This window comes from Podarcis raffonei, chromosome 5, assembly GCF_027172205.1.
Source record: "Podarcis raffonei isolate rPodRaf1 chromosome 5, rPodRaf1.pri, whole genome shotgun sequence".
Taxonomy (NCBI): Eukaryota; Metazoa; Chordata; class Lepidosauria; order Squamata; family Lacertidae; genus Podarcis; species Podarcis raffonei.
Window position 1 is genome coordinate 13334894 of NC_070606.1, and position 23070 is coordinate 13357963.

At 45.7% G+C, this 23070-nt stretch overlaps 1 protein-coding gene across 1 annotated transcript in view; it reads right to left on the reverse strand.

The window, feature by feature from the left end:
- Positions 1-23070, reverse strand: part of WDFY4 (WDFY family member 4) — a 174189-nt gene that overhangs the window by 78024 nt on the left and 73095 nt on the right. The window contains exons 34-37 of the mRNA XM_053387394.1: positions 21716-21825; positions 20276-20467; positions 19121-19257; positions 1863-1940 (exon numbers count right to left, since the gene is read on the reverse strand). Coding sequence (XP_053243369.1) covers positions 1863-1940; positions 19121-19257; positions 20276-20467; positions 21716-21825 — 517 coding nt within the window. The remainder of the gene's footprint in view (positions 1-1862; positions 1941-19120; positions 19258-20275; positions 20468-21715; positions 21826-23070) is intronic.

Below are 23070 nucleotides of genomic sequence, written 5' to 3' on the forward strand. Positions count from 1 at the left end.
TTCAGGTACACTGTGAGAGCACCTTCCTATCTCAGATTTCTCTCCTACAGTTCATGTCCCCCCAAATATGGAACTGGTGCAGTTTCCCTGCACTATACAGGAATGTTTCAGGAGGCATAAAACAGGACCCCTTCCCCACTATTAAGATTTCCCCGCCCCTTGCTCCAGAAGTTAGGTTCAGGTTTGAGGTTGCAGCCCTGCGACCTCCAGTGGTGCAAGACGCTGCCTTAGATAAGGTCACACAATTTGTCCGTCAGTCTGCTTGGACTTTCAGCAGCTTTCCAGGCTCAAGCAACTTAAAAAAACAACAACCCCTTTTTGTAACAACCATTTACATTTCATTGAGAGTTTTTGTATTAAATTGTTTTGCCGCACCACTATCATCTTCAGTTTATTGCAAGCAATCAAATAATTACAATCAACAGAGGAAAACCCAGTAATTCTATATATATTTTTTAAAAAAATCAAATATGCATGCATATGGTGTTTTTCTAGTAAATGTATTAAATGCAAAAGGAGTCATCGATTAATGGCTTGTCAATCACAATTAATGTAGCCATTCCTATCAACTATTATATGTTCCTATGTAGAATATTTCGTTAGAAAAATCACATACTTACTGCACTTAAAAGGGGAAAAAACATTCCTTTCCCACCAAGCAGGGGAGTGTGTGAGCAGTACGTGGTCCAAATTCTAATCTACCCACTGGTGCAAATAGAGGTGAGTAAACCAACATAGCTGCCCTTAACCCATTTTGGGTGTAAAAAAGCACGTACGGTTAGGTCTGTCAAATGAAGCCTGCAAAGGAGTCCCTTACATTACGCTGTAGTATGAATGGAGAAGAAACTGCTTTCCATTTTAATGCCTACCTACCTAAAACACACTTCTCAAACCAGTAGGGAAAATGAAGTGCAGCACCCCTTGAAATTTTGCACTTCCGAGAATGTTTTGATCCAGCAACAAAAGTGTTATATATTAGGGGAAGCACGCACAAAAAATGTGCATAGCACTGAAAATGCATTTTAGCGGCAATTGCTAGCAAAAAACGCATATACAGTGGTGCCTCGCAAGACGAAATTAATTCGTTCTGAGAGTTTTTTCGTCTTGCGAATTTTTCGTCTTGCGAAGCACCACTGTATTAAGTCTGCAGTAATTTTAAGAAGTGGCCCCAACATTCTCCAGCAGGCTACCACACCGCGTGCTATGAGTTTCTCCTCGAAGTCAAGTCGCAACTGCACCTCTAATGCACCCTGGGTATTAACGGTTTTAAGAAAAAGGAAACCAACTTGCAAGACGTTTTTGTCTTGCGAAGCAAGCCCATAGGGAAATTTGTCTTGCGAAGCAACTCAAAAAACAAAAAACCCTTTCGTCTTGCGAGTTTTTCATCTTGCGAGGCATTCGTCTTGCGAGGTACCACTGTATAAAAATTTCTGTGCCAATCTTAAAATAATGTTTGCAAGGTGATGTGGAAATGGGACAAACTGAACTTAAGGATGGAAAAACTCTTTTGTCAACAGCATTGGGGGCAGGGGAGATCACCAAACAGAGAAACTGAGGGAAACTGATAGATTTTCACCCTTCACTAATCTGCAGAGATCAGCCCTTGCTTCCGCTTTTTATTCAACTAAACATCAGACCAATGACACCTGCACTTCTGAGTCCATGTTGCTCAGCAATGCTGGATGGTCTCCCAAAACTCAGTGATGTTCTGCCGCCCTTGATGTTTTGTGTTTAGGTTGCCCAAAAAACTGCAAATGTACCAATGCTATGTTCAAAACACAACTCTTCCCTTGCTGAATAGTAGCCCATGTGCCCAACCCTCATTTGGCTAGGAGCAGAAAAATGAGGCTGGGGTTTCCTACCTCAGCATGGTCCTTGCACAAAAGCGCATACAGTTCTTGACCATTTCTCCGGTATTCTTCCAGACGCGATACAAAGTCCTGATGAAAGAGTAAGGAGACGTTACAAAGTGGTTTGTGAACGCTGTTCCATATTTGGCTCAGCCCTAAATTGAAATGCACAAACCACAACCTGTGAAAAAACCAAAAGCTTCTGGAACATAGTATATGATGAGCTTAAAAAAAATGTTGAAGTATAACTTTATGAAAAATACAGAAGCTTTTCTACTAGGGATAACGGACACAGGTATAGCAAGAGAAGATCAGAAAATATTCCTCTATGCCACAGGAGCAGCAAGGATCTTAGTTGCTAAAAACTGGAAAAAAGAAACTGTGCCAACAAAAAAGGAGTGGCAAGACAAACTGTTAGAGTATATTGAACTGGCTAGATTAACAGAGGCAACTAGGGATCACACAAGATAAGAGTTTCAAAAAGCACGGGGGAAATGCAGAGAATACTTCACAAAACAGTGCCCTAAAATGCATACTTGGACTTGTTTCGATTAATGTCTGCAGGAGACTTTGTGGCTATTTAAGTTATAACTAGAAAAATCTTAATAATTATTCATAAAGGAAATAGCTTATAAGAAGTAAATAAGGAGGCCAGATACAGGATAAAGGAAGTCTTTTATTTGGTTGTTTGTATTGTTGTATGTTATGCTCATTGTATGTTACGTTCACGTTTAATGAGGGCGGATTTCTGTATCGGGGGGTGGGGCTTTACGTTATAAATAAAAATTAAAAAAAGAAAAGAAATGCACAAACCACAGATTTTAAATCAAAATCTCAGATTTTAAATCAAGGCTGGGGGAGAAGAGAGGAGTGGAGTGAGAGCTATGGAGAGAGCAGGGGGGTAAAAGGTAAAGGTAAAGGTACCCCTCACCATTAGGTCCAGTCGTGACCGACTCTGGGGTTGCGGCGCTCATCTCTCTTTACTGGCCGAGGGAGCAGGCGTACAGCTTCCGGGTCATGTGGCCAGCATGACTAAGCCGGTCCAGCGAACCAGAGCAGCGCACAGAAACGCTGTTTACCTTCCCGCCGGAGCAGTACCTATTTATCTACTTGCACTTTGATGTGCTTTTGAACCTGCTAGGTTGGCAGGAGCAGGGACCGAGCAACGGGAGCTCACCCCGTCGCGGGGATTCAAACCGCCAACCTTCTGATCGGGGGTAGTAGGGGGGTAGTAAACTTTAATTCTTTTACACAGTGTGTGCGCAAGGTTTTTGTGTCAGTGTCACATGGGTAGGTTCTCTTTCTATTCATTTACTAATTTTCATTGGCAAGGAAAAAATGTTTCTCCTGTCACAAGCAACCTGTCAGTGCTAAGTTCACATGGCTGTGTATATAAATGCATGCATTTATTTGCTACACCAATTGCTTGGCCAATACCCACTTAGACTTACAGATACTGGCTTTGTATGCATCTAATATATACTGTATTTCTCCATGGTAGAAACTTGGAAAAGTAAGAGAGTGTTAAAGTAATCCCTTACCTTAAGAAAGTATCATGGTCATTTCCCACTGGTGTTATGTTAACACTGGCCTTCCTGTGTTAAAGTGACAGACATAACCCTCAGAGTAGCAGTTCAAAAGCACATCAAAGTGCAAGTAGATAAATAGGTACCACTCTGGCAGGAAGGTAAACAGCGTTTCCATGCGCTGCTCTGGTTTCGCCAGAATCAGCTTAGTCATGCTGGCCACATGACCCAGAAAAACTGTCTGTGGACAAACGCCAGCTCCCTCGGCCTGTGAAGTGAGATGAGTGCTGCAACCCCAGAGTCATTCGCGACTGGACTAAACTGTCAGGGGTCCTTTAGCTTTACCTATTTATTTATTTATTTATTTATTTTTTTAGGAAAGTCATTCTGGGAGGAAATAATGTAATCTTTCTGTGAAAAAACATTACGACCCAGCATAAAGGTAAAGGTAAAGGTACCCCTGCCCGTATGGGCCAGTCGTGTCCAACTCTAGGGTTGTGCGCCCATCTCACTTAAGAGGCCGGGGGCCAGCGCTGTCTGAAGACACTTCCGGGTCACGTGGCCAGCGTGACAAAGCTGCATCTGGTGAGCCAGCACAGCACACAGAAACGCCGTTTACCTTCCCGCTAGTAAGCGGTCCCTATTTATCTACTTGCCCCCGGGGGTGCTTTCGAACTGCTAGGTTGACAGGTGCTGGGACCGAGCAACGGGAGCGCACCCCGCCGCGGGGATTCGAACCGCCGACCTGACGATCGGCAAGTCCTAGGCGCTGAGGTTTTACCCACAGCGCCACCCGCGTCCCTCTCACGACCCAGCATATTTGAATAAAATTAATTTTACTTTTAAAATCCTTAAATTGGAAAGAATGTTGATGTTTGATCTTGTCAAAAAGATAGATGGGCAGGCAGACAGGCAGACATAGATATATATTGCTTTGATTTAAGAAATAAAATAACTTACCCCCACAAAAAATGTAAGAAACCCCTGTAAACCACTGTAAGCCCCTCTCCTCAAGTTAAAAAGGGGGAATAAGAATCTACCACCAGCCCCACGGTAAACCACCCCCTTCTCCCTGTTCACCTGAATGTCCCCCTTAAAAAGATAAAAGGGGCAGCCCTATATTACTCTAGTTTTACTAAAATATTCCATGTTATTACATCCTTTTTATGTTTTATCATATTTCTAATGTGTTGTTCTTTATGGATTTCTGTAATGGCCTCTGGCTAGACAAAGGCTGGTTGATTGAATTTACTGATGCTAAACTACAATGTGCATTCTAAATGCCTGCATGGCCTTTATCGCTGTTTTAAAGTTATTATTGTGAACGGCCGAGATTTTGGCAAGCAGAAAGGCGGGGGGGGGGGAGGAATTAAATATTATAGAGCTGCATACGGTGTCCCTTTTTATTCCACCCCAACTTTCCTAGCTTTGCAAACTTAATTATTACATTTCTTTGTCGCTTTATACAAAAGAAGCTTCAAAGCAACCTAACAGTTTAATTTAATAATAATATTTCATAATAGCCTGGCAAATACAGAGGCAAAGAGTGCCCATAGTTCTGTCCCCCGTGAAGGTTGGGCCGGCTGAGAGGGGCACACAACAGCAAATGGACAAACTCCATCCTGGTTGACTCTAATTGAGATAAATGGGATCTGTGCATGGTCTGAGCTATGCCCTAGAGTGGCCTTCATCACCCTTGAGTCAGCCAATGTTGTCAGACTACAACTCCCATCATCCCTAGCTAGCAGGAGCAGTGGTCAGGGATGATGGGAGTTGTAGTCCAACAATATCCGGGGACTCACGGTTGAGAAAGGCTGCCCTTTTTATTTCAGCAAGGCTTCCAGCCAATAAGAGATGCTTCATTATACTCAGCCCAGCTTTGATGGCTTGTTAATTAACACCAAGTCATTTCAAGAAAAGAGGAAACTGTGGGAATGCTCAAGGTGGCAGGAGAGGATATATAGTTTATTATTATCCTTCCTAACTTGCATTAGCAAGTTTTCCTTTACTTAGCAGAGTTTACATTCCCCTTCTCATGCACAGCAGATAACTGGTCGCAGGCTTGTGCGAGCCTCTCACTATTATACAATTCAATCTGTCTCAGATTGAATTGTACGTTCCTGGTAAGTTCCCTTGAATCCCTCTTAAAAAGAATAAAGACGCCACAATCTTATATAAAGATGATAAAATCAGTTTACTCACATCAGTTCACAGTTGGATTCCTGAAAGCAGACTTAGTTACAAATATGTACATGGGGATCTACCCTGTATGGGGGAATAATCCCAGTGCTTCTGCTAGCTGAGAGCTAGTAGAGCAGTCCTAGCTAATAGCTGACCAAACGTAGAAGGAAGTCCAAAGAGAGAGAGTGCTGCGTGCCTCATCCTTTTGTTACCTGGACAGGTAAAGTCACACCCACCTTCTATCACATGCAAAAGGAATGATGTTCCAGCCAGGAGGAACAGGAAGTTTCGACTGGCTGGACCAAACATCCCCCCACATGTCTTCTCTAGCATTACAAGGAATGTTGTACTTGACTGCCTCTCATGGATCACATCCCACAGAAACAAGTTTATTCTAGAGCAAGCTTGGTCAAATTGCCTCAGAATGCTGGCCGGGCTTTATCATCCTGTAGACCTTACATGAGGGACGCGGGTGGCACTGTGGGTTAAACCACAGAGCCTAGGGCTTGCCAATCAGAAGGTCGGCGGTTCGAATCCCCGCGACGGGGTGAGATCCCGTTGCTCGGTCCCTGCTCCTGCCAACCTAGCAGTTCGAAAGCATGTCAAAGTGCAAGTAGATAAATAGGTACCGCTCCAGCAGGAAGGTAAACGGTGTTTCCATGAGCTGCTCTGGTTCGCCAGAAGCAGTTTAGTCATGCTAGCCACATGACCCGGAAGCTGTACGCCGGCTCCCTCGGCCAATAAAGCGAGATGAGCGCCGCAACCCCAGAGTCGGTCACTACTGGACCTAATGGTCAGGGAGCCCTTTACCTAGTCCTTACGTGCCAGAGGCATGGCAATTCTTCACAACAAACTGTCCTGCTTCTGCTTGGTCTGGGCTCTTAAGTTAATGTGCTACAAGATCTATGGAATCCCAGTTGATACTAGCCAGCATCCAGCTCTGCGTTTGCACTTGACCAGCAACTCCTCTCCAGGAAGCAAACTGTAAAGCACTGATGGAAGCCATTAGAGTTTGTTTGCTTGAAGCATCATTAAGCTCATAATCACGGTTGCGGCCTCACAAAACTATTACATAACTCATACCCAACTCCCATAAAAACTGACCTAGAAAGCGGAAGAATCCCTCACCAAGGGACTGGGCCAGCGGGCAGAAGTCAATGAGCCAGGAGTCTCCTTCAAGGCTTAGCTCTGCACGTAAACCCTCTCTACCGATCAACATACATAGACAAAGCTATATGGCAGCCACGTCCCTGCAGTGGGATCCTATACAGCTGGAGACTGTGGGAAACATTCAGATATGTTTAACGATTGGTAGTTTAAGGCAGCTACTAGGAAAAGCAATGCTGGTACAGTGGTACCTCGGGTTACATACGCTTCAGGTTACATACGCTTCAGGTTACACACTCCGCTAAGCCAGAAATAGTGCTTCAGGTTAAGAACTTTGCTTCAGGATAAGAACAGAAATTGGGCTTCGGCGGTGCGGCAGCAGCAGGAGGCCCCATTAGCTAAAGTGGTGCTTCAGCTTAAGAACAGTTTCAGGTTAAGTACGGACCTCCGGAACAAATTAAGTACTTACGAATTAAGTCTTACGGAGCAAATGCAGGTTGCGTGGCCATCCCTGAAGCCAGGAACACTCCCCCTGCCCTGAAGAGGCTTTGCACGGCTATCCCTGAAGCCAGGAGAGCGAGAGGGATCACTGCTTTCGCTGCGCAGCGATCCCTCTTGCTGTTCTGACTTCACTTCGCTTGAGAGGCACTGCGCAGCTTTCCCTCTCTGTGCAGCGCCCCTTCAGTGAAGCGGCAGGAGAAATGGAGCCCCTTCCATTTCTCCTGCCGCTTTGCTGGAGAGGCTCTGCGCAGAGAGCAAGAGAATATATTTTTTCTTGTTCTCCTCCTCTAAAACTAGGTGCTTCTTATGGTCGGGTGTGTCCTATAGAGCGAAAAATACGGTATTTCTTTTACCAGGAAGGAATCCCTAGAGAATGGGAATGGATGGCATTTTTAGGAGAGGGCAGATTAGGTAGCTGGTGGTCTTGTGTGGGAGCAAGCAGAAGTGGATCTGCTATGAAACTAATGAAGCTTTAGTTCCAGGGTCTATAATCCTGGGCCCCAGAAACAATTTTATCAGACCATCAAATGTCCCTGTTTTCCAGGGACAGTCCCAGTTTTCCTGAAGCCATCCTGGTTTCTGATTTGATCCCAGAATGTCCCACTTTTCCTTTTAGGACACCCCTATTTTCATCAGAGAACTGTTGAAGACATTGCTTTTTTCACCCCAAATGGGTCTAGTAGACCCAATTTGAGTCACACGGCTCAATTTGATTAATTTCTTGTTGTATATATTTCAACAATCCCAACATTTGAGAGTCAGGTGCTGCAAAGGTTGTTGCAAACAACCCCACTGAGGAAGATGACAGTGTTCTGAATATGTTCAGAACTCCATATGCTTTTTAAAATACAGTTGTACCATGGAAGTTGAACAGAATCCGTTCTGGAAGTCCGTTCGACTTCCAAAACATTCGGAAACCAAAGCATGGCTTCTGATTGGCTGCAGGAAGCTCCTGCAACCAATCGGAAGCCACGGAAGCCACATTGGACGTTCAGGTTCCAAAGAACGTTTGCAAATCAGAACAATCACTTCCAGGTTTGCAGCATTCAGGAGCCAAAACTTCTAAGTACAACGGCATTTGGGATCCAAGATACGACTGTTTAATTCACATCCTATCATTTACGTCAGTATATGATTCTTGTTGTTGTTTAGTCGTTTAGTCGTGTCCGACTCTTCGTGACCCCATGGACCACAGCACGCCAGGTCCTCCTGTCTTCCACTGCCTCCCGCAGTTTGGTCAAACTCATGCTGGTAGCTTCGAGAACACTGTCCAACCATCTCATCCTCTGTCGTCCCCTTCTCCTTGTGCCCTCCATCTTTCCCAACATCAGGGTCTTTTCCAGGGAGTCTTCTCTTCTCATGAAGAGAAGACCAAAGTATTGGAGCTTCAGCTTCAGGATCTGTCCTTCCAGTGAGCACTCAGGGCTGATTTCCTTAAGAATGGAGAGGTTTGATCTTCTTGCAGTCCATGGGACTCTCAAGAGTCTCCTCCAGCACCATAATTCAAAAGCATCAATTCTTTGGCAATCAGCCTTCTTGATGGTCCAGCTCTCACTTCCATACATCACCACTGGGAAAACCATAGCTTATGGAAAACCAGTATATGATTAGTATGAATCTTTTCTAAATGAAGAAGTAATGATTATAATAAAAGTAGTTTCACACACCCACCTCGTGTGATTATGCAACTTTGTTACTTGAATGGTTTTTAAGCTGTTCTCCATAACGGCTGGATACAAAAGAGAAGATCTCCTTTCTTTTTGCTTCTTGGGGACAGTCATAGAACGAGCGATTCTGTTTTTGCACTTTCATTAAACATCTCATTCTCACTGCCGCTCATAATCGGAATCAAATGCTCATTTTGTGTTTCAACAGACTGCAGCTCCAACCATTAGGGCGTCTCGTGTAAACTTAGCGCCTTAACCCTCTAGGAGGTTAATGCACATTGCCAACTGCACTGAACCCCCACATGGTTGGGGAATAGCAAGCCAAATGAAAATCCTTGTTTCTCTGCCCCATCTTCCTCCCCCCACCGCTCCCCCCCCCCATTCCAACCAGCTACACTTAGGAAGCAGCAACTGCCGGGAAGAGAAACCACAGTCGCGGAGCCTCAATGTCACCTTGTGGCAAAGCACTTCGTGGAATATCACACAGAGAAATGAATAGAAGACAATCAGAGCACAGGCTGGGCATTCCTAAGATCGACTGTGGATGGTAGACAGTGGAGAAAGGGGCCGTATCTGCTCTTGCACAATTCCCATTCAGTGAGAGTTGGTGCAAGAGAGCCAGTGTGGTGTAGTGGTTAAGAGCAGTAGTCTCGTAATCTGGTGAACCGGGTTCGCTTCCCTGCTCCTCCACGTGCAGCTGCTGGGTGACCTTGGGCTAGTCACACTTCTCTGAAGTCTCTCAGCCCCACTCACCTCACAGAGTGTTTGTTGTGGGGGAGGAAGGGAAAGGAGAATGTTAGCCGCTTTGAGACTCCTTAAAGGGAGTGAAAGGCGGGATATCAAATCCAAACTCTTCTTCTTCTTCTTCTTTGTGATAAATTGCAGCCAATATAAATGCATAGCTGCATGAGATGACATATGAGAGCGCTTGGACTAAAATTCTCAGCCAAAAGCTTTACTTTTCTGGTTTCTCACCATAACAGTTATTAACACTGGGCTTCAGTAAAGCAAATAATTTAATTAGACAGTGCCTATATGATACTGGGTGGCGCTGTGGTCTAAACCACTGAGCCTCTTGGGCTTGCCGATCAGAAGGTCGGCGGTTCGAATCCCCGCAACAAGGTGAGCTCCTGTTGCTCAGTCCCTGCTCCTGCCAACCTAGCAGTTCGAAAGCATGCCAAAAGTGCAAGTAGATAAACAGGTACCGCTCCGGCAGGAAGGTTAATGGCGTTTCCGTGCGCTACTCTGGTGTCAGTGTTCAGTTGCGCCAGAAGTGGTTTAGTCATGCTGGCTACAGGACCCAGAAAGCTGTCTGTGGACAAACAACAGCTCCCTAAAAAGAGATGAGCACCGCAACCCCAGAGTCGTCTGCGATTGGACTTAACTGTTAGGGGTCCTTTACTTTTTTATATGATACTGACCGACAGAACAATTTGGCCACAATAAGGAAATTTTGTCCGTGGTATGATTATTTTCCACCTAGTCATTTTGACACTTTGGCACCCTATCTGCAAAATTTAACAATTCCAAAATACAGGCGCGCTTTCACTTTCGCAAGATTGAATATGCTGCCTTCAGCTGTACTTGAGGGTCGATTTCAAAATATTCCACTGGGAAAATGGTGATGTCCTTGCGGAGATGGTAGTATTGAGCCCATGGCTCATGTGCTTCTTGCACTCTTTAGAAAGATTTAAGGAGTGAAGTTATTGCCCCTCTATTATTGTCCATGTTGGGCTGCTCAACTATTGCTACTGTGTTCTTTCTTCTAGCAGATCAAGGTGACCAGGTGACAGCAAAAACTGCAAGGTTTTTAGCGGGGGCAGTTAGAAAAAGATCTGTCATTTGATTGTTGATGTAAACCCCCCAAAATGCATTTTCTATAGTTAAGTTTTTACCTCTGTCTTGATACATTTTACTTTATTGCTATAACTAGTAGCTGATGCGCAATGACAAACCTAGACAGCATCTTAAAAAGTAGAGACATCACCTTGCCAACAAAGGTCCATATAGTTAAAGCTATGGTTTTCCCAGTAGTGGTGTATGGAAGTGAGAGCTGGACCATAAAGAAGGCTGATCGCCGAAGAATTGATGCTTTTGAATTATGGTGCTGGAGGAGACTCTGGAGAGTCCCATGGACTGCAAGAAGATCAAACCTGTCCATTCTGAAGGAAATCAGCCCTGAGTGCTCACTGGAAGGACAGATCCTGAAGCTGAGGCTCCAATACTTTGGCCACCTCATGAGAAGAGAAGACTCCCTGGAAAAGACCCTGATGTTGGGAAAGATGGAGGGCACAAGGAGAAGGGGACGACAGAGGACGAGATGGTTGGATATTGTCTTCGAAGCTACAAACATGAGTCTGACCAAACTGCGGGAGGCAGTGGAAGACAGAAGTGCCTGGCGTGCTCTGGTCCATGGGGTCACGAAGAGTCGGACACGACTAAATGACTAAACAACAAAAGTGGCTGATGCAAATAAAGATTCTTCTGATTCTGATTCATTTGATGACATAAGATTCAAGGCCTCCCTCATTCACAAGAACCTCAAAGCCAAAGTCATATTATGAAACGTTTAGGTAACATGTCGCTAGACCAACATATATGTACCTGCGGTCTCTCTGTGTGAGCAATGGTGTCGCAAATTAACATATATTTCAGTAATACAAACCAGAGACAGCTTCCTGGACTCACAAAACCCACCCAGCTCAGTATCTTCACATGATTTCCCTGCCTTTTGCTACATCACAGTGTTCTAGTTGCAAGCTAGTTATCATAGCAGGCATTCATGTTGCAAAGGGGAAAGAGTTTAATATACATCATTAATAGCAATAGGTTTCACTGAAGGAAAGCAAAAAAAGAGAGGGTTGCCATGAGCAGTTTTGAAATGAATTTCAGATTCAAAACTCCCCTTGTGTATTTAATGGCATGCTAATTTACATTTTAATTACTTAAGAAATCAAAGCATTTGTTGACAGTGGAACATAATGTCAGCTTCATAGTGCACTGTCGGTAGATGCTTAATGAACTTAATTAGATAATTAGTGATGTTAATTATCCTTCTATTATGAAGATAAAGATGTTACACAAATGATGCACAGAAATATAATTATATGTTTGCTTGTTTGGCTCTTGAAAGAATAGAAATAGCAGACCAAACATAATGGCAAGAGAAAGTCTCAAAAGGGATTTTGACATGTACCGCCTGCTTGCTTTAGCTGCTATGCAAACCCCATGTCTGCAAAGGGCTTTGTGCAATTCAGCTTGGTAGACCGTTCCTTAACACAACATGAACAGCAGAGCATTCCTAAAAAGGTAAAGGCCCCCTGACAGTTAAGTCCAGTCGCGAACGACTCTGGGGTTGTGGCGCTCATCTCGCTTTACAGGCCGAGGGAGCCGATGTTTGTCCACAGACAGTTTTTCTGGGTCATGTGGCCAGCATAACTAAGCCGCTTCTGGCGAAACCGGAGAAGCACACAGAAACGCTGTTTACCTTCCCGCTGGAGCAGTACCTATTTATCTACTTGCACTTTGGTGTGCTTTCAAACTGCTAGGTTGGCAGGAGCTGGGACCAAGCAACAGGACTTCACCCCATCATGGGGGATTCGAACCGCTGACCTTCCGATCAGCAAGCCCTAGGCTTAGTGGTTTAGACCACAGCGCCACCCACGTCCCTTGAGCAATCCTAAAAATGTTTAATTAGATGTCTCACCGAGCTCAGTGGCATTTGCTGTCAGCTTTCTTCTGGCATAGGACACGGGTGGCGCTGTGGTCTAAACCACAGAGCCTAGGGCTTGCCGATTAGAAGGTTGGTGGTTCAAATCCCTGTGATGGGGTGAGCTCCCATTGCTCGGTCCCTGCTCCTGCCAACCTAGCAGTTGGGGTGCAAGATATGAGTAAAATTACCCCCCACCTCTTGCATCAGGTTGAAGCTACGGATCAAGCGATTTGTGTGTAGTCTTTAATTTGTGACCCCCGCATCCCTTGCCTAGCAGGGGCAGCCTCTGTAACAGCTGTGTTGATTTGATGGACCTTTCAAGAATTAGAAATAATGTTCAGGCTTCTTGTGGTCTGAAAAGCAACATTAATCTGAAATTGGGAGCTGGGGGGGAATCAGAGTTAGAAATAAATTTCAGGACAACCATAATTCTAAGAGCAGTGTGCAGGGGATCAGGAACCACTGCTCTATTTACTTCCTTGTTGTTGTTTAGTCGTTTAGTCGTGTCCGACTCTTCGTGACCCCATGGACCAGAGCACGCCAGGCACTCCTGTCTTCCACTGCCTCCCACAGTTTGGTCAGATTCATGCTTCGAGAACACTGTCCAACCATCTCGTCCTCTGTCGTCCCCTTCTCCTTGTGCCCTCCATCTTTCCCAACATCAGGGTCTTTTCCAGGGAGTCTTCTCTTCTCATGAGGTGGCCAAAGTATTGGAGCCTCAGCTTCACGATCTGTCCTTCCAGTGAGCACTCAGGGCTGATTTCCTTCAGAATGGAGAGGTTTGATCTTCTTGCAGTCCATGGGACTCTCAAGAGTCTCCTCCAACACCATAATTCAAAAGCATCAATTCTTTGGCGATCAGCCTTCTTTATGGTCCAGCTCTCACTTCCATACACCACTACTGGGAAAACCATAGCTTTAACTAGACGGACCTTTGTTGGCAAGGTGACGTCTCTACTTTCTAAGATGCTGTCTAGGTTTGTCATTGCTTTTCTCCCAAGAAGCAGGGACCTTTTAATTTCGTGGCTGCTGTCACCATCTGCAGTGATCATGGAGCCCAAGAAAGTAAAATCTCTCACTGCCTCCATTTCTTCCCCTTCTATTTGCCAGGAGGTGATGGGACCAGTGGCCATGATCTTTGCTTTTTTTTATGTTGAGCTTCAGACCATCCTTAGAGGTCTTCTATAACAAGTTGTAATCTTCCAATCAGGCACTCACTTATCTGGTTCACACAACATGTCAAGCTAGACTATGGATTCTTAGGATTGCAAGAACATGCAGGCTGCCAGAGAGGAGCTCACAGCAGTTTTGCTTGTCCCTCCTCCTTTTTGCTCCTACACTTCCATAGGGAGCTGATGGCACTGTGGTCTAAACCACTGAGCCTCTTGGGCTTGCTGATCGGAAGGTCGGCGGTTCGAATCCCCACGACAGAGTGAGCTCCCGGTGCTCTGTCCCAGCTCCTGCCAACCTAGCAGTTCGAAAGCATGCCAGTGCAAGTAGATAAATAGGTACTAATGTGGCAGGAAGGTAAATGGCATTTCCTTGCGCTCTGGTTTCCGTCACAGTGTTCCGTTGTGCCAGAAGCGGTTTAGTCATGCTGGCCACATGACATGGAAAGCTGTCTGTGGACAAACACTGGCTCCCTCAGCCTGAAGCAAGAAGAGCGCCACAACCTCAGTCCCCTTTGTCTGGACTTAACCATCCAGGGGTCCTTTACCTTACACTTCAGTGTGCTAAGCCAAGGTGTCAACCCAACCTGGGCCCTTGTTTATCTCTCTCCTCGCTGTAGCCAAATACAGAAGTGACAAAAACCATGTGGGATAACCCACTAGCGTAGCTTGGGGGGTGCCCGGGGGGGCACTAAGCTGCAGGGGGACAAGGCCAAGCCATGCCCAGTTGCTCTTTAGGCTGCTGTCGGTGGAAGCTCTTACTCTCGGTCGGCAAAGGAATGCCTGCTTGCACCGAGTGCTGCCCCTAAGCCGAGCAAGAGAGAGGGAGGGTGAGCGGGCCGAGGCTGGGACGCAATGGAGGCCTGGTGTGGTGGCGCTGCTCTCTCAACCTCGCATGTTGGCCCAGTGGCTCCACTCCCTGGTCAAGCCTGACCCGGGGGGTGGAAGCAGGGGAGGGGAGAGGCGGCATCTCTGCCCCAACCCAAGACTCCGTTGTGCGAGGCATGATAACCTGGTGTAGCGCAGGGAGTCAGGCCTGACCTGGGGGCAGAGGCACTGGTGAGGAGGGGAGAGGCAGTGGCAGCATATCTGTGTCCCACCCCTCCACTAGGCTGAAGCTTGAACAATGGCCGGGCGCCACCAGGCTGTGCACTCCTGGGTCAGGCTTCCGGGTCAGGGTGGAAGCTTCCCGCGGGGTGAAAGCTGCCCCTCTCCCTGGCTGGGCTCCTGCGTGCAAGGGAGCTCTGGAGACCCACGCTCCCTCTGCACCCCTTGTGTGTGCACTCCCAGGTGTGCCTGTCTGCCCCGGGTGGCAGTAAGGTAAGCTATGCCACTGGGATAACCAGCCTCATAAAACCAATATGGTTAAGTCTAATTAATACACGAAGGGGTTAATGCCATAGAGTAAGGTGTCCTGCAGGACTTATCACTTCCCAGCATCTTGGGAGGAAACAGGTAATCAAGCCTATTGTATTCAGTCTAGTTGAAAAGCTCAGCATGTGAAGAGGTTTGAGCTGGTTGCTCCAGCTCAGCTGCATGGATCTCACCAGCCCCTCTTGAGTTCCTATGCCAATAGTCTCGGAACTTTTGCCACTTTGTAACTAAGCTACGTTTTACTGCCTGTGCAACTTTTCTGACTCCTGTATCGAAAAGCGCATAAATCTGACCTTTGGAAAATTTGTAAGTAAACCATTTTTTAACCTACCAAATCCAAATTTTGAAAGGAAGTGCTTGACACTCACGTATTAAATTTACTCTTAAAAAGTAGTCAAAAACTGAACAAAATTTGATTGGAAATATCACTAAACGACTTCCTATTTCTGCTCCTTTTCTGTCTGAACAACATTGATTGATTTACTGCTGGCCACTGGTTAAGCCATGGTATTTGACTTAAATTGAGTCCTAGTCAAACAGCCATCCTCACACTCGGCTAATCTCTTTGCAAAGTGCACCAGAGCTAAAAGAAGGTCAGGTCTGGCCTTAGGGGAGACACTCAAGCCATCTTGCTTTCATGAAAAATAAGTCTGCACCCATTTGTGTATCTGACTGCTACAGAGACAATCTCTTGCAAGTATCTTTGTAAACTGCAGAGCATGCCTGCCTGCCGGAGAAGCACATAAACACACAACTGCCTGGAGCAGGGAAAAAGGGAAAGATTTGGAAACTTGGTTCCGTGTCACACTAGAAAGCACAATTTATCAGATTCGGAGCTGTCAGGTGCTGACATGATAAAGAATAACACAAAATGAGTAATGTCCCAGAACCCAGCTCTTCCTTTAATTATGAGCCTCTCCCTTTCAGCGAAGAAAGACAGAAGACGCAGAAACACCAATTTCATGCACTTGTGCCTGAATAATGTCTCTGTGCTGCCTTTTCCAGATGGCAACCTTTTCTGCTGCGAGAACTAATGATGTGGGCATATTTAGGGGAAAACCAATAACAGTCTTTAACCTTCAACAGCAAAAAGCATGTTGTACAAAGCGTTCCTTGGGATGCATTAACAAATATCAATTACTTTGCTCACTGAGGTGTAATCAGCTGTAATAATCAAAATTAATTTTAAGAAATAATTAAACAGACCCCAAGGCAAATAGTTGGTGCCAGCACTCAATTGTATCATGGAGTCACAGCACACCTGGAAGCGAGTCGCTCAGCAAAAGGAGGAAAAGGACAAGCCTTGAGCCTTCTTATTAAACATTTGCTCTACTTTGCACTGCTGGAGAAAAAGCCCAAATTATGCTGATAACAAATATATTTCGACTCAAGACGTTAGCAGACGGAGAACGACTGGGCCGCGACCTCAGTGTCAGAGGAGATGACTTTTTCTCCCACGCAACTCCCAGTCAAGCCTCTCTTACCCCCACGGATCGCTGCCTCCTTTACATTTTTAGGCCCTCCACATTTCCTATCTTTCATTTTCAACTCAAAACAAGAAAATTGGCCACACATAAATAACAGGAATAGGGTTCTTAATTTAATGTGGAATTTTAATAGCACATTGTTAGGAAAAGGCAGAGGTACAGTACCTGTAATCACTGAGTGGGGTATTAAGAGCTGGGTTTAACTGGATGGGAGTCAGGGAAGGGAGAAAGAAATCTGAGGAAAATAAACTTTCTAGATAAATTCTTCTGTTTAGTAACAGGGATTGGATGGAGTGGATGAACTGTTTCGAACATGGCATAGGCCACATTGGTGTAGATCACGGGTAGGCAAACTAAGACCCGGGGGCTGGATCCGGCCCAATCACCTCAATACGGCCCACGGATGGTCCAGGAATCAGCGTGTTTTTACATGAGTAGAATGTGTGCTTTTATTTAAAATGCGTCTCTGGGTTATTTGTGGGGCATAGGAATTCATTCATATTTTTTTTTCAGAATATAGTCTGCCCTCCCCAAGGTCTGAGGGACAGTGGACCGGCCCCCTGCTGAAAAAGTTTGCTGACCCCTGATGTAGATTATAAGTAAAAATAAATGGCCTCGGCCCAGTATATCTGAAGGAGCATCTCCACCCCCATCGTTCACCCACTGAGGTCCAGCTCTAAGGGCCTTCTGCCGGTTCCCTCTCTGTGAGAAGTGAGGTTACAGGGAACCAGGCAGAGGGCCTTTACGGTAGTGGCACCCACCCTGTGGAACGCCCTCCCACCAGATGTCAAGGAACTAAACAACTATGTGACTTTTAGAAGACATCTGAAGGCCGTCCTGTTTAGGGAAGTTTTTAATGTTTGAAGTTTTATTCTGTAATATTTTGTTGGGAGCCACCCAGAGTGGCTGGGGAAACCCAGACAGATGGGCGGGCTATAAATAAAAAAATGTTGTTGTTGTTTTTTAATATATAATAACAGAGGTTTTTTAAAGAGCTTGAGAACAAATAAAGCTGAAACAGAACAGTCTTCATTCTTACGCTGGGTTCTGTAAAAATTTAACAGTTTAAAGAGGAAGTTAATAATTGTTTGGCAATTCTTAAAATGTATAGATATGAAATATGGGGTATGGGTTGTGAATGTTTTTGATATGTTGTAAAAAAAAAGTAAAATTCTAGAAACAAACAAAAAGTAGCAGATACATTCTGAGGCAAAGCTAGTCTGGCTTTTTGTCCTGGGTGAAGTCTCTAGAGAGGGGCCATTGAGGCGCCCAGCCTGTGTGTGTGTGTGTGTGTGTGCACGCACACACGCACAGAAATGCACTTGGGGGTGCCAAACTGGGTCTTTGACCCGAGGGAAATAAAGACTACTTTCGCCCCTGCTTTACCACCCTGGTGTGATGCCAGGCACTTGCCAAGGCCCTTTGAGTTTTGTTTTTTCTTACCAGACGCCTTGCCTAAAGCCTAAGATTTGTTCAGGTGATCAGAAGATACATGTTACCGGGGGGGCTCTGCCCTGCCAGTGGTGTTCACAATGCACCCCCTGATACGAGTGACGGGGGTGCCGAACACTTGGCACAGGCCCTCGGTGAAGTCAGATCTTCCTGACACCGATTCCAATCAGCGCGTGCTGGTTGCTTCAGCTTGGAATTATAATTGGAAACATATGATTGGAAAGGAAGCTGAAAGCACATACATCAAGTAAAGCTCGAAGATAAGACTGCTGATTAATGGATCTCTGCGACCAGGAGTGACGGACGGATAAGCAAATCTTCTGATGAATTACCACAAGGAGACTGTATGTTTGGAACGAAGGGGGGGTGGAGGAAAAAACTCTTTTTTTCCTGCATGATGTGACATAAATAACCCTTCACCCCAGATAGAAACAAGATCGTTGCGTTTTTATGAATCACAGGCAGGATTTTAAGAACTATGTGGGATGGATTAAAACAGGAAAGAAGACTGGAGAATGGTGAGAAAAGTGGAAAATTCTTATGACGCAGTTAAAATATGGCATCTCGCTAAGACAGGCTTGTCGGAGGAAGGACTGGGGGAGGAGAATCAGGGCTGTTCGAATGAGAAGGAATGTTGGAATGCAAGTTTGACCTGACAGAGCCCCCCAGACTCATTTGATTTATTTGAAAAATAAAGGACAGATCGGAGACTAATCTTGTGTATGGAAGCGTTGTACAGAGGCTGTCCCTGATCGATATGATTTTTGGAAGAGTACAAAAATCCACATAGAATGCCAGCTTTCAACCTGCTTGTGAAAATCATCAGAGATCTCAAAGAAAGGAATTTATGATAACAACAAGAAGAGAAAGGAAGTAATAAAGGACTATCCGGATCAAACTGGACAGAATTGTCTAATGAAAGCAGTAAGATAAGTGATGCTGTTTTGGACTTGAGCTGAGCTTGATGTATGGGCACCCCCAACAAAATTTAAAATTTGGCTGTATAATTTGGAACTAATGTGATATGATAATGTGATGTGATTGGCCTATTAATAAAATTTTTTTTTTTAAAAAAAGAAGAAGATGCATGTTACCTGCGTTTTGTATCCTGTCTGCTTCAGGTTCCGGCTGGGGATCAGTTTCACCGCTGGAGACCAGCTTCCACTCCAAGAACGCGGCTTGTCTGAAGGCTGAGCTGGAATCTTGCTCTGGGGAATTTTCTTTTCTGACGCTGGACCAAGGAGAAGAAACAGTTGTTGAAACCAAAGCAGGCAAAGGTTTCCACAGGTTAGGAAATACGTCAGAAGGTACAAAGAGCATGAACCAGGTATGCGCGTGGGATACATGGCAAATTGAAAGCATATCCACACCAGATTTTAAAACTGGTTTAAAAGTCCTCCCCTCTCCCCAGTTCTACAAGTGTGGTGGAGGCGACCTAGCAAAAAATGATCAGCAAACAAAAATCCCCGATATTTTTTCTATATAAGTCATTATAGGAACAGTGGCATAAAACCCAAATAAGATGTGATGGTCACATACCAGTGGCATAAAACCCAAATGTGATGGTCACATACCAGCCCGTTAAGGTACCTTGGGTTTGGGACAGTCCTTTCATTACCCATCAAACACTCATATGTGCTGGTTGTACCCAAATTAACTCCAGATAAGGGAGAAAGAAATCTGAGGAACTCCAGATAATCGCCTCAGCTCATTTTATTCCTGGTTATAACAACAACAACAGGAAGCAACCCTAACACATTCCTCTATAGTATACCAACACTTTATATTATGTTTCATTGGTGACCTAAGAGGAAAAATGACACTTACTCATACTTAATTTAATTGCAACGGCTCCATATTGGACATTTAGGTAAAGTAAAGGTACCCCTGACCATTAGGTCCAGTTGTGACCGACTCTGGGGTTGCGTCATCTCGCTTTATTGGCCGAGGGAGCCAGCGTACAGCTTCCGGGTCATGTGGCCAGCAGGACTAAGCCGCTTCTGGTGAACCAGAGCAGCACACGGAAACGCCGTTTACCTTCCCGCCGGAGTGGTACCTATTTATCTACTTGCACTTGGACGTGCTTTCGAACTGCTAGGTTGGCAGGAGCAGGGACCCTTTACCTTTTACCTTATCAATGGTATCATGACAGGTAGCTCCAAAAGAGACCAGTCTCCAAGTCATTAAAAAAAAACACATTCTGTGAAGTTGATTCTGTTAAAAGCTTTGCATGACTCAAGGACAGAGACCTAGGAAATGCTTCCAAGCCTTTCTCATTATTTCTTCCCAGAAAGGACTCGTGTCGGTCATCTTCACTTTCTCAGTGCTGTCTGCTGTCTCTATAGAGAGAGACATCTTGTAGGCATCTTCCAAATCCTTTCTCCTTTGAGAGAGAAGTTGGATCCAGATGGCTTCGCTTGTCTTCCAGATGTCCTGCTGAACTAGAAACAAAGAAAAATGGGGAAAGTGTTTGGTGGGAGAAGGTGCCAGCAGGAAGCAAGGTAATTTCGCCTTCTAGAATTGGGACTTAGGGCAGCCTGGCTGAGCTTCCAGACAAATCAGCTCCAATTTATGCAACTGGCCCCGCCTCCCAACAGTGCGCATAGGTTAACTGGAGTTTGGTGGGAACCCCCAATGAGTAGCACAGGGAGGCGGGCCAGCCCAACCAGCCGGTGAGTCTCACGTGGCCTGAGGTGCTGCCGCAGTCCCGCAAAGGGCACCCACAAGGGAAGGTGTGAGCGTTCATTGTCATAGTGAAGTTCATTGTCAAGACAGAAGTACTGTTTTTGGGGGACAGGGAGCGGGTTGGTGTGGGGGATTCCCTGGTCTTGAATGGGGTAACTGTGCCCCTGAAGGACCAGGTGCGCAGCCTGGGAGTCATTTTGGACTCACAGCTGTCCATGGAGGCGCAGGTTAACTCTGTGTCCAGGGCAGCTGTCTACCAGCTCCACCTGGTACGCAGGCTAAGACCCTATCTGCCCGCGAACTGTCTCGCCAGAGTGGTGCATGTTCTGGTTATCTCCCGCTTGGACTACTGCAATGCGCTCTACATGGGGCTACCTTTGAAGGTGACCCGGAAACTGCAATTAATCCAGAATGCGGCAGCTAGACTGGTGACTGGGAGTGGCCGCCGGGACCACATAACACCGGTCTTGAAAGACCTACATTGGCTCCCAGTACGTTTCTGAGCACGATTCAAAGTGTTGGTGCTGACCTTTAAAGCCCTAAATGGCCTCGGTCCTGTATACCTGAAGGAGCGTCTCCACCCCCATCATTCAGCCCGGACACTGAGATCCAGCGCCGAGGGCCTTCTGGCAGTTCCCTCATTGCGAGAAGTGAGGCCACAGGGAACCAGACAGAGGGCCTTCTCGGTAGTGGCGCCCGTCCTGTGGAACGCCCTCCCATCAGATGTCAAAGAGATAAATAATTACCTGACATTCAGAAGACATCTTAAGGCAGCCCTGTTCAGGGAAGTTTTTAATATGTAACGCTGTACTGTTTTTAACACTGATTGGGAGCCGCCCAGAGTGGCTGGGGAAACTCAGCCAGATGGGCGGGGTATAAATAATAAATAATAATAATAATAATAATAATAATAATAATAATAATAATAGTGTGGCGAGCTTTTGGAGGAACACAGTGTAACAAAGTACTATCCTAAGAGAACCCCCATTATTTGTATACATTACCATTCTTTAAAGCAGAGTTATCATCCATCCTCCCCTCTTCTTTGCCTGGGTCCAAGAAAACACGGGAATCAGACATTGCTCTCTGCTTTGCTTCATGGTTTTCTGGATCGCTGCAGTAAACAGAGGCATGGCATGACGATAGCTGTCAACTTACAGATTTGAAAATAAGGGATCAGCAGCCAAAATAAGGGATTTTGCTCAGCTTATACAGAAATCCAACACTGATGGAGCCATGCTGCTTTTGCTGTGACTGACTGCGTTTTGCAGGGGGTTGGACTAGATGATCCTAAGAGTCTACAACTCCCACCAAAGAAGAGTGGCAGACAAAACTGATGGACGACATCCAGATGGCAAAGCTTACAGGCAGAATTAGAAACCAGGCAGAGGACCTCTTTTATAAAGAATGGGGAAAGTTTATAATTTATTTGAAAAGCCATTGTCAAGAGTTACATACATTGGTTGGATTGGCAGAAAACTTGTAATAAAAATTTGAACTATGGATGGACAAATGATTTATAAAAATAGAGTTATGAAAGGGATGCAGAGGGGGAAATCACTACATTAAGATGCTGCGCTGGTTGGAGGGTATGCTAAGCAGCACGTCGGGGCTGTGAGCCCGGCATGAGGTGGTTGCAGCATTTGCTTCCAATTGCCATTTGCTTCAATTCAGCAGTAAAATGCAGGTTTTCCTGGGGGAAGCGTTTGGACAAATAAGGGGGGGGGAAGTAAGTGCTTGGACAATGGAGCTTAAAGCCCAGACCTATGCCTAGAAATGGGGCACAAAAGGAAATCTGGACAAGCCCACTGTAATATAGGTGTCACCAACGCTATTTTTCTAGAAATAGAGGTTCCAGAGCTCACCATGAACTTTTCCTTGTTCATGGCAATGGCTCCCACCTGAGAGGTGCTGTGGGCAAGCTCCTGTGAGCTCCAGCCTGTTGGGGGGGGGGAACCCTGGGTGTCACAAGCCCCAAGGGGTGGGCACGAATCAGGATCCTTGCTGTCACATGCATTTTCAGCCAGCTGAAGTTCCCAGATATTCTGCAAGAGCACACTACAATAATTCAGTCTGGATGTGATTAAGGCATGTGTGTCCCCATAGCCAGGTCTGGCACACCTTGCCCTTGAAAGGAGGAGACAGCAGAATTTCAAATCTCTCGCCTACCCTCCAGCGGAAGCAGCTAAGAACATTAACAGTTTATCAGAAGAGTATAAGGAATACGACCTCACAGGGCCGTCTTTAGCAGATGTGGTGCCAGGGTGCAAATATCCGCCCAGCGCCCCCAAATTACCACGGATAGTGTTGGGGTGGCCGTAGCTGCACACTGTCAGCCATGGGGGGGCACAACTCTCCC